Raw genomic sequence first — 12,106 nt, forward strand, 5'->3', positions numbered from 1 at the left:
GCAGATGCACTTTGGCAGGGTGGGTCCTACTGAAGCAGCATTCTGCTCCCGAGCTCCCCTCCCCACTGAGACCCAGCATAACACACGCTTCAATGGTTTCTTCCCAGCGCAAAATGCAGACAGCTGCTTGAAGGGGGCCTCGATGAGGAGCAGCTCCAGGCTAGCTCACCAAGAGGCTTTGGAGAAGGATGTGAGGATGAGTCGCCCAGGGCTAGCCCAGTCACACACATGCATGCCTTCACTGTCGCCAGCATGCATACGGAACAAGAGGACTCTGTACCCCAGTTTTATCCTGGCACTTGAGGAGGCACAGGTAGACGCTGGAGGTAAGAAACGAACCACAAGAGGAACTGAGGAGGAAACTCGAATTTATTGAGCACCTGTTTCTGCCGGGCATGTCACACACATGTACACCCAAAGCAATTATTTCAGCACTGGAACCCTGGACGCAGCTCTGCTCAGTGCCTTGGCCAGTGGCCCACTGTTAGGGAACACGTGAGTGGTCACTGGACTCCTTTATTTCACAATTAATATGACGGACACCAACATGAGGAGGTTAAAGGAGTCCTACCCGTGGTGGAGGAGCAAATTAACCTCCAGGCTACTTCAATACTGATTTTCCTTTGGCCCACAGAGCCATTGCCAATGCCCCTGACATTTCTTGGCTTCCCGCAAGCTTGAAATTCAGAGGTCGAGGTGCCCCAAGGGCTTAGCTCTCTCTTTGCACTTGCCCTCAGGAGGCCAGAACATTCTTCAAGTCTGCAAAACCCTCCCTCCTGCCTATTGCCTCTCTCCTGGGAGGAGGGGGTTTTTAGATGATTCCTCCCTGGACAACCTCTGGGCGCAGGTGGAATAGCAGCTCACTGGCTCCACTTCCTAGTTTTTGTTTAAGGAAAGAGGTAACTTCGGCAGGTGTCTGCTCAGGGCTTCGTAGCACCAAGAGTTTCCGTAAAATTGCAGCTGCACTTCAGATGGGTGCACCTCCTGCCCCTCAATCAAGTTTCCCCAGCTTCAGAGGAGAGGGAAAAACTCACAAGCATCAGAATATGGAATAATAATAATTAACAATAATAATAATATTAATAATAATCTGAACAGCCAGCAGCACCTGCTGGTTTTAATAATTCTGAGGTCTCTCAAGAAAAGACAATGAGAGAGAGGGAAAGAAGAAAAAAGAGAAAGAAAGAAAAGGGGGAGGGAGGAAAGTGGGAAGAGGGAAAGAGATGAGACGTTTCAAGGCCTCTGGCTTCCCACTGGGCTCCAAGTTCAAGTTTCAGAAATCTGCCACAGTCTTCTGACTTTCAAGAAGCTTCTAGGGGCCTTTCACATTTCCCGGCCGGGCAGCAAGGCTGGCGAAGTAGGCACACTGGGAAGGGTCACACTGGCCAGGGGGCCCAGGTGGGCCTGGAGGGCCAGGGTGTCCAGCTGGTCCTGTCTCTCCCTGAGGACCAGGACTCCCTGGGATTCCATCTTTAGCATAGCCCGGTTCCCCAGGTTGACCTGGCGCAAGAAGCAAAAGAAACAGAAGGTGATTTGTGCTTCCCCTGAGAACAAGGAGCCCCGCTACCCCCCATTCCATGTGCACCAGGACCTGAAGTCTGCTCAGAGAGCCTCCCATCGGGGTACGCTAGTCTGAGTGATTACAGTGGCCCACCAAATGCTAGGGACCAGGAGTACCAGGACATGAGGGAGTGTCCTAGTTTACCATGTGAACCAGAAGGTTAAGGCAGCTACTAATGGAGAAAGACACACAGGGTAGGCCTGGGCCAGGAGGAGCTTATTCTCCACTTGAGAGTCACACAGAACCCAAGGCAGCCCGTGTCCTCACATAGTTCTAGGAGGTGCCTCTGCATTCAGAGGGAGACACCAAGTCCTGACCACTAGCCATCAGCCCCAGTGCACATGACTCTTTCTCAGGATGTTTTGTTCACTTACATTTTAATTGACATGGTAATTGCCTGTGTTTGTGTGTATATACGGGGCTTGGTGAGCTATCCCTGGACATGTACACAATGTGCAGTGGTCATGTCAGAGCCGTCAGCATCCGCATTGCTTCACACATTGATCATCTCCTTGGGATGGGAACATCCAAATCCTTTCTTCTAGCCATTTTGAAATATTCAATAAATTATTGGGGTTTCTGACTCATGAGGTTTGCCTCAAGAAGTTTAGAAATATTTAATAAAAACGGAGCTGCTCTGTCTCATCATCACTTGACTGAACCATCTCTCCCTTCCCGAGTCCTGCGTGGCTGCAGATGGAGCACATCTGTGTGTTTCTCCTCTCCACTCCCCCCACAGACCCCAGACGCCCCATACCTGGGATTCCGGGGGGTCCCATCTCGCCTCGGAGGCCAACTCCAGGTGCACCTGGCTCACCTTTGGCTCCTCGTTCACCTGTGGAGAAAAACATGCTCCCTTGGTGGTAGAGACCCATGATGAGGGCAGAGACAGGGAGTCCCAGCTGCAGGACATGAGGCACAACACTGTGGCTGCAGCGTCCCACTCAAAACCACCCTGGCTCACACTCCCCGTCCCCGTGTACACATATGCGCGCTCTCTCTCTCTCTCTCTCTCTCTCACACACACACACACACACACACACATGCGCACACACACTCTCAAGGAATGTTCTATGTGATACAGATTGCAGTCAGTGCCATCCTAAGAATAAAAACAGGGCCATATTCAGAGATCCGAGTCATTCCCACAGGGGTTATTTGGACCATATTTGAGTTGAGATTTGTACAGATAGGATAATTAAATTGTTTCTCTCCCACTTCTTGAATCAATCACTTTTTGCCATGTTGTTTCCCAATTATCTCTTAGGTACATCATACATATATTTTGTAATCCAAATTTAAATTCTGCTAGTTCGTGGTGTCTTTGAATCACCTATTTTTATTGTTTTAATTATTACATTTGTTCAGGATTCTGCCAGTCTACTGTTTTCTAGGCCTTATGCTTGTTATGGACAATTCTTTTGTGTATTTTGCTTTATGAACTATTGTGGGTTGAACTAGAACACACAAATTTAACAAAAACCATTTCATGTAGGAGAACTATTACAGAGAATGAAAATTAATAATAAAGAAATGGGAGATGTTAGGGTCATCTGTTTCCCTTCCTCCCAATCACCCAGGAGCAGCTACAATTACCTGCACCCTCCTTCCCCGTGCTAGTCTTTATCAGAAAGGAGTGAATTTCAGGCTGAGGTGTCATCAGGTTCCCCCTCTCTGCTCTTCATATCTGCCTGGCTGCAGAGGAAGCGAGCATTCTGACCAGCTTCCCAAGATGCGGTGGGTCAAGGGAGCCAGGACCCTCCCCTTGAGGGAGGGACGTACGGCTGTCCAGGGCTGCAGTGTCCAGGTAGTGCTGGACACTGACAGTGGACAGTTAACGGCCATTTCTGCTGTAGCTCAAAGCCTCCTGATGTAATTTAAATGCTGGCACTTATTCCCCACTGCCTGGAGATTAAATGTCTCATTCCTCAGTTACTTCTCAACTCAGCAGAGGAAGAGGAGAGCATGTTACAGTACCACTGAAACCTGATCGGGGGAGATGGAGGGAGAACAAGAAAGTGGGTGGGAGTGGAGTCCATCTTCTTAGCACAACTCTGCTAAAATGTCAAGTATGAAAACCTCTTCAACGTAGGAAAAAATTACATGATGCCAAAATTCAGGGTGTGACCAAGCTACAGAGAGTGAGAACAGAATGAGGAACGTGGCTCAGCAGAGCTCGCAGCTCACACCCCCCTCTCCTCAGCCCTCAAGCACCACCCCCCTGTGTCTACTCACCTTTGGGACCCATGGGTCCAGAGGGTCCTTCCAGACCCCCCTGGCCAGGGCGTCCAGGCTCTCCCATGGGGCCTGCTCGACCCGGAAGCCCATCTTTTCCAGGGGGTCCTGGGGGGCCAGGTCTGCCTTGAGATGCCTTCATGTGTGCCGGGGGCATCTGGGCCAGGAGGTAGGCAAGTTTGGCTATGGAGTACAGAAAACAGAGACACTCATGAAGAATGGATGGAGGATAAAGGGCAGAATGGGAACTCCCTGCAAAGCTAGGAAGCAAGGGACCAGGACTACAAAGACCACAACACAAACAGCAGCCGTGACACACAGAGAGCACAGGTACAGCACTTGAACGTGCATTTCTGACTGGGCAGGTCATAGGGTGCCTTGATGGTGGTGGCCATCAGGGGGGCCCAAGGCAGCTGCCACCAGCCACACAGCTTTGGACAAGCCACTTGGCCTCTCTCAGTCTGTATTTTCTCTTCTTGTTTTCTTCTTTTTAATTTTTTTTTATTTGTTCCAATAAGTTATACATGACAGCAAAATGAATTTTGATTCATTGTACAAGAATGGGGCACAACTTTTCATTTCTCTGGTTGTACACAATGTAGAGTTGCACCATTTATGGAATCATACATCAAGGATGTCCGTCTCATTCCACCATCTTTCCTACCCCCATACCCCATCCCCTCCCATTCCCCTCTTCCCAATCCAAAGTTCTTTCAATCTCCCTCCCCCCAATTATGGATCAGCATCCACATATCAGAGAGAACATTTGGCCTTTGGTTTGGGGGGATTGGCTCATTTCACTTAGCATGATATTTTCCAACTCTCTCCATTTACCTGCAAATGCTATAATTTTATTTTCTTTTAAACAGTGGAATATTACTCAGCATGAAAATAGAATAAATTTATAGCCTTCATTTTTCTCTTCTGTAAAAAGGAGGCAATGAAATAACACCCACTCCCTGGTTGGTGTAAGGACAGAGTGACATGATTCCAGCAAAGCTGTGCCTGACCCTTGGTAAGTGCTCAGCAGATGGCAACGGCTGTGGTGATGTTGATGCTGGTTGCAGTGGTAACCTCAGCCACAGTGGTACTGACATCATCTCTAGAGACATTATTGGAAGTAGCAGCTATAGCAGTATTGGCAGTAGCAGCAGTAGTAGTTTTTGCAGTAGAAGAAGTATTGGCAATAGTACTAGTAGGATCAGCAGCAGAGCTAGTAGTAGTTTGGGCAGTAGAAATAATATAGACAGTAGTAGCAGTAGTAGTATTGGTGGCAGTAGAGTATTAGTTTTGGCAATAATAGTAGTTGTGCTGGAGATAGCAGTAGTATTAGTAATAGTAACAGTAGTAGTTCTTGCAGCAGTAGTCACACTGCCAGTAGTAGTAGTAGCAGCCACAGAAGCAGCTTTGGCAGTAGAAGTAGTAGTAGTAGTAGTAGTATTGCAGCAGCAGCAGCAGTAGTAGTAGTAGTTCTGGAAGGTGGTGGTAGTGGTATCAACAGTAGCAGCTGTAGTGGCAGTACTGGCAATAGCAGTAGTAGTTACACACGCAGTGATGGTGGCCTCATTGGCAGCAGTATAGTATCATCCCTGGTAGTTGAATCATTGGCAGTAGCAATAGCAGACACGGTAGGAGAACTGGTGGTAACAGAAGTCTTGGGGTAGTAATGGAAGTCTAGTGGTGGTAACAGGCATAGTAGCAGCAATTGTAGAACCAAGGCCTGGGGAGGGTTAAGTGGAGTATACAAATCTATTTAGTGACTTTTCTCTGCTGAGTGTCAAGTTTAAGGGTTGAAGATTACAGAATTCAAAAGCCCAGTTGCTGGCCTGGCATGCCTTTCCATTGGGCAGGACATACAGTGGGCCTGGTGGCCACCAAGGCCATCTTTCTTTGCATTCAGTCACAGAGAATCTGGTCCTGCAGAAGTTGTTACTGTGTCACAGACCAGCATTTCTGGAGTAAGACCCAGGCAGAGGTGGGGTCTTCAGCCTGGCCAAGCCCCGCTCCTGCTGCTCAGGAACAAGGCCCCACGGGGACTTGTCATCTATTTCTGCAAACTGGGCAATTTGCTCAACTTCTCTGAGCCTTGATTGTCTCATCTTCACAGTAGACTCAGTGCTTCCTCCTCAAAGGAGTGCTGGAAGGAAGGACCCAGCCTAGCAGAGGCTCCATCCAGAACAGCCAGACAAAGCAGCTGTGCCCGCTTTTGTCTAGAAACTCTGTAAGGTGCCGAGGCCATTTCTAACCCGCAAAGTTAATACCCAGGAGGAAGAACTTGGAGTTTCCACCCTTGATCCTTCAGACCCACCACACCCAGCTCCTTCTCCTTCCTTCGAGTGCCCCCTCATGCACCCCGCCTCTCCCTTGCGGTCAGCTCCAGGTGATGACTTCTTGCCCGCATGACGTGGATATGGACTATTTCCAACTGGACTCCACGAGGGGAAGGAAGAGGCCTCCTTGCTTACTTCTTTGTCCTCAGACCCAGGAGTCTGGCACGTGTCAGATGCAGAGTAACTGGGACACGACCCCATGAATAAATCTATAAATGAGCCCTCTCCCTTTGTCCATTTGTGCCTGAAATAGTGACAGGTTCCTCCTCTTTCCTGCAGAAGGATCGTCTGTGACTTTCTGCCTGTGATTCAGAGGATGGATTATACAACCCAGGTGCGAAGCCTGGCCAGGTCCCGCCAGCTGTCCAGCCCTAGGTAGCTACTTAGCATCCCTGTTCCTCACCATCTTCCTAACACCACGCGTTCCCCATGAGGATGCTGGGAGGCCCCAGCACCTGTGTGTCAGCTGAGTGCTGCTCCTGACCCAGGGCGAAGCCCCCGTGCTGGGGTCCGTGCTACTGCTGCTCTAGCTTCCCCTCCTCAGCCCTGCTACTCCACATGGGAGCTGCTCCCAGGGCACTTTCCAAACAGGCTGCCCAAGCACTGGAGGAGGACAGAGAGGGCTGCTTACTCACCTTCCAACTGCTTCTCAAGCTCTTCCTGGATGAGCCGCCGCAGGGTGTCCATGGACGGGGACTCCCCCTAGGAGGGAGGCGGGTAGGTCATTCCTTTCCCTGTAGCTCCCGCCACCCAAGCCCCCGATGACTCGGGAAACCACGGAGTCCCCAGCCACCCTGTCAGTGGGGAAGCACAGCCTCCCCGTCACTCTGTCCTACGTCTCTCGCCCCCTCCTCCCTCTCTGCCCCGCAGGCAATGCCACCCAATTCCATACGGAGCCTGGACTCTCCTGGAGCCACTGCTGCCCCTGCCTCCACACCTTCCAGGTCTTCCGCCAGGTTTCCTTCCAGCACAAACCACTGTGCCTACGTCACTCCCTGTCTTCAGCGCTGGGCCCATGGGGTCTTTCACCCAAGCTCTCTCTGCCAAAGTCCTGGCTTGCAGGCATAGCCCGAGGCCTGCCCCACACGGGATCATGTCTGAGTCCCCTGTCAGGCCACCTGGCCCCTCCAGCTCCCAGGATCTTCTTTCCGGCCTGGCTAGTCTGTGCTGGCTCTTAACAAATGTCAACCAAGTCCTGATGCTTGGGCCATGTCTGGGAAGGTCAGAGAGGCCAGAGTGCTGCCCCAGGCTCCCAAAGTGGCAGCAGTTCTCAAAAGGACCCGGGAGAGCAGTGTACCTGCCTGACAGCTTTGGAGCAGAGTCACCACTCAAGGGTGGGGTCCTGCTCTGCTCCTCTCTATCACTCAAGCATCTGGCATGGGCTAGTGTGGAGGGGATTCCATCTCCTTATTCTCCTGTTCTTTGCTGGCCAGGGATTCTGTATGAGAGTCTCAGAAGTTCCATCAGGAGCCACAGCAGAGGGTGTGCAGTCTAGGTGAGCTTCCTTGGGCTTCAGAAGTCAACCAAGACCCTCCTGCCTTCCCCCTGGATATGGCTGGGAGACAGGCTCTGCTGCCCAGCCTCCTTCAGACCAACCACGACCACCAGGAAGGGAGGGACACACAGTGACAGAGCAGATAGGGATATGGAGTGCCCAACACTGTGCTCAGGGCATATGAGGGGTCCCAGATGACCAGGTGGGCTCTGGTGGGGAGTGGGAGGTCACAGGGCCTGGGGAACCAGTCCTCACCAACAAATACACCCAGGGAACTCTGTTTTGTCATTTATAGGCAAGGGTGCCTGTGTAACCAGGCCGGTAAAACAAGAGTCCTGCCACTAGAAAGAAATGTGCTAAAAGGAAAAATCTACCCCTACTACACAAGCCTTTCCTATCACACTTGGGACAAATGAGACCCAGAGGGCAGAATGAGCAGCCCAGGGAGGCAGAGAGTGCAGAGGTGCAGTTGCAGGTGGCGGGCACCCGCGGGGAGCTCGCATGTCTGGGAGTTGGTGTCTTCTCAGTGACCTGTGCACAGGGTCCTGGGACAGAGGAGCTCCACAGCCCAAGGGATGAAGCCTGGAGGACTCATCACCACTGTGACAGACAGCAGGACAGAGAACGCCATTTTTGATATCTTAACTTAGGCCACCCATGTTATTTCATTCAATCATAACAAATGGGAAGAAAATTTACTCATCCCTTTTGTAGTAAGAAAGGGCAGGCTCAGAGAGGGGATGTCACCTGCCCCTAGTCACACAGCCAGACCCTGGAGGACCAAGGCCGCACCCTTCCTTGGCTTCTCTTCAGGCCCACAAAAGCCCAAGTCTGGAGTAATGTTGGCATCCTTACCCTCAGTCCTGGAAAGCCTGGCTGGCCTGGAGGCCCTGGGGGCCCTGCTGGTCCACTCTCCCCAGGTGGCCCTTGGGGGCCCATCTGGCCTGTGTGGCCTTTGTGGCCTGGGATTCCAGGGTCCCCAGGCTGGCCCTTCCCACCAGGCAGTCCTTTGTCCCCTTTGATCCCGGGGTCTCCCTGGAGAAGGAGAGAAGCACATCAGTGTGGGTGCAGATGGGGGCAAACAGGATGTGAGCCGCAGGAGGCGCCGGGCTCTCCTCCAGGAACCCAGAAAGCAGGCCCAGTCCAGGCTGACCTGTGCACAGCCTGGGGTGAGAAGGGCCCAGAGCCATCCCTCCATCCTGATTGTGAGCCTGAGGACATGGCGGCCCAGAGAGGGAACACCACCTGCCCTCGGAGTCTGCGGAGGCCAGGAAGAGAAGGCTGATTCCCAAACCCCAGTCCCAGACTGAGCCCACTTGCATTTCTGTCATTTGGGGAGCAGGAACAAAGTGCTGGTCCATGGACCCAACAGAGCACGCTGTAGCTGCTAGAAAGACGGGGTGCCCACCATGGTTAATTGGGAGGGGTGGAGGGGAAAGGGGAAGGAGCACAACTTTTCGCCTTATACCTTAAAAAACAAAGAATTTCCCAATCCCAGGCTGCACCCTCAAAATTCAGCTCCTCTGCCTGCCCAAAGAGACTGGGGGCCCAGCTGCCAGCCCCCCTCCTGGTGCAGTTTGGGCCTCTGTCAGCTGGGGAGAGTGCACCCTGTCACCAGTGCTTCCCATTCCCAGTCCTGGCTCTAGTGAGTCCACAGAGGGTCATCTCCTGGCCAATGCGCTGCCTGAGGCCCTTTCTCCCCTTCCCTGACCCTGAATCAGAAGTGCTAGATCCATGGTGTGGGAGCACAGCCACATCAATGGCCTCAGAGTGCACTAATGGAACTCTGTTGCTGGGATGTAGCAAAGAGAGGGGGGGACAATGAGACCAAGAAGAGGAGCAATAAGGTAACTGGAATGTGGCTTAGCTAGGACTTGACCCAAGTCTCTGAAAAGGAAGACTTCACAGTTCTGCAGCCACCAAGTGGAAATGATAGGAGCAAGACCTGTGGAGTGTGCGGAGGGTAGAGGAGAAGGAACATGCAAGGTCAGAAACCCAGGTGTATGCACAGACTCCAGGGAGATTCAGAGCAGCCACAGAGTGACAGCCTGGGAGCCAGGGCAAAGGTGGGAGATGGAAGAGGAACATAACTTTCATTGCAGTTACTTTTCTTGCAGTGTTCACTGTTTAGGTATGCCCCTATGTTGCTTTAAAACTGTCAATACTGCCAGGTGTGGTCGTGCACGCCTGTAATCCCAGCAGGGAGGCTGAGGCAGGAGGATCACAAGTTCAAAGCCAGCTTCAGCAATTTAGCAAGGCACTAAGTCACTTAGCAAGACCCTCTCTCTAAATAAATAAATGATAAATGTGTGTGGGGTGTGTGTGTGGGGGGGGGTGTATTTTTTAATGGCCTGGGAATGTGGCTCTGGGAATATGGCTCAGTGGTTAATGCCCTGGGTTAGATCTCTGAAAGAAAGAAAGAGAGAGAGAGAGAGAGAGAGAGGGAGGGAGGGAGGGAGGAAGGAAGGAAGGAAGGAAATGAACATTTTAACACTTATCAGAATATCAGTAAATGAAGCAGCAGCTCAGCTGGTGTGCACTTCATGGGGGCACTGTGATGCTGTCACATCTCGTGGTGATTTTGAATTCAGGGGTCTATTAAGTCACGGGTCCCTAACCACCTAGATGCCAGGCCCTGTCACATGTACAGTGTTTCCTATTCATTGCGCATCTCCATATCACTTTGCGGTGAGAGGACTTGTCCCATATTTCAAGTGTTCCCAGGAGTGTGAAAGAACGGGGAGTCTCGGCTCCCTGGCCAGGTTCCATGAAACCACTTACCAGGGAAAGACAAGCTCTCAGTTTATTGATTAGATATGAGACAAGAGGTTCCTACCTGCGGTCCAATCCCCTGGCTCCCCTCCAAACTCAAGCCATCGCCCCCACAGGCGCCTGAGGGACACTCTCATGAGGGAGCCAACCCTGTCTTGGCCACAGGCGTGGATCAGTGGACTCAAAGTCAAGGGAAGGAGATAGGTGTGGGGGAGAGCGGAGGAGGAGGGAGGAGGCCTGGGATTCTCTGCTTCCACTTCGATCTCTTGGGGCTGCAGGAGCAGCCCGCCAGCTCCCCACCCATCCAACTTGCAAAGAAAGCCGAGATAAATTCTCTGCAGGACCATGGAAAACAAGCGGGGGCGGGGAAGAGGGTGGGTGACATCCCTGTCCTCGCAGCAGGATGGTGGCCCAAATGCAGGACTGTGGCAAGGAGCCCTACTAAGCCGCTCAAGGGAGCAGCTGTCCCGAGGATGACAACGTTCCCTGCTCCCTCTTCCAGGAAACAAACAACAACAACCAACCTTTCCCCTGTTGTTTTTTTGAGAAATGAAATGTAAAGGAAGGCTCTCTGAGTGTGGCGCCAAGGCAACTCATTATGGGAAAATCTGTTCCCTTGTCACCTCCAGCAACAAATCCGGCTCCCAGCACATTGGCACTCTGGGAGCCAGGCACATCACGCACACGCGTTCACACATGGAGAGGGGATCTGCCGAAGCCGCCCGGCACTTTCTTTTGCACTTGTAATTATGATGATGATTTTATTCCTCAAAATAACAACCAAAAAGAAATGGCGGAAAGACTACAGCCATCCCCAGGAAAGAAGCGGCCTTAGTGAGGCTCCAAATTTTCCAGGAACAGGGAGCAGAAGCCACTGCACAAGACGGCTGCCCAGCGGGGCTATGTGTTCACTGTCCTGGACCTGTCCCCTGGTCAGGTGGAAAGGTCACTTGCAGCCTTGCCAGGGGACTGAACTCCCCACTCACCCTTTCTCCTTTGGATCCAGGTTCTCCTGGCTTCCCGGGAGCACCCTGCAATGAGACCAAGGGGACAGCAGTCACGCGCCAGGCCACCTGGCTTCTCTGCCTTTCTTGGCTCTTCTGGGAGCTGAGACAAGGGATCCTGAGATCCCCAGAGAGCTCCTCTCTAACCTGTCCAGACCCTGGGCCTGGCCCTCCTCCTCTTCTCTGCTGTCCTTCTGTCCTTGCCCGCCACTGACTGATGATGGCACAGCCCGTGTGGACCCTCCAGACTCCTCCTCTTCGTCTCTCAGAACTCCACTGCCCTTGGCAGGCCCAAGGCCCAGCATGAATCAGCCCTAGACAAGCTCTCCTCACTTACCCTCTGGCTCGGCTGCCATGGCTCCAGCAGAGGTGACAGGCTTGGGCCCCAGGCAGGGAGCACTCAGCTCTGAGGTCTCCTGGCTCTGCCTGTATTCTTCCCCGGCCTGGGCTATGCTCCTGCCCTCTGTCCACATAGCTCACTGGCCTGGCCACAGACCTCCCCTCCAGGAAGCCCTCTGTACCTACTCCCCACCTACAGAAGTGGCCTTCTTCTACATTTCCCAACCTGCAGGAGGGTGGTCACCCTGGGAACGAGGGTCACAGCCCCATGGTCGACACCGTAGACACCTGCCTCCCTCTCAGACCCTCTGTCCATCTGTCCACTCAGGATGTCTCCTTCTCCTTCTTTGCCCGCAGCCCCCCCCCCCCC

At 52.5% G+C, this 12,106-nt stretch overlaps 1 protein-coding gene across 1 annotated transcript in view; it reads right to left on the reverse strand.

Annotated features, from left to right (window-relative positions):
• Positions 1-351: 351 nt before the first annotated feature.
• Col22a1 (collagen type XXII alpha 1 chain) overlaps positions 352-12,106 on the reverse strand; it is a 208,179-nt gene continuing 196,424 nt past the window's right edge. Inside the window, exons 58-63 of the mRNA XM_015486301.2 lie at positions 11,380-11,424; positions 8,477-8,656; positions 6,762-6,828; positions 3,797-3,979; positions 2,319-2,396; positions 352-1,500 (exon numbers count right to left, since the gene is read on the reverse strand). Coding sequence (XP_015341787.1) covers positions 1,313-1,500; positions 2,319-2,396; positions 3,797-3,979; positions 6,762-6,828; positions 8,477-8,656; positions 11,380-11,424 — 741 coding nt within the window. The 3' untranslated portion in view covers positions 352-1,312. The remainder of the gene's footprint in view (positions 1,501-2,318; positions 2,397-3,796; positions 3,980-6,761; positions 6,829-8,476; positions 8,657-11,379; positions 11,425-12,106) is intronic.

This window comes from Marmota marmota, unplaced genomic scaffold, assembly GCF_001458135.2.
Source record: "Marmota marmota marmota unplaced genomic scaffold, marMar, whole genome shotgun sequence".
In the NCBI taxonomy this organism is placed as follows: Eukaryota; Metazoa; Chordata; class Mammalia; order Rodentia; family Sciuridae; genus Marmota; species Marmota marmota.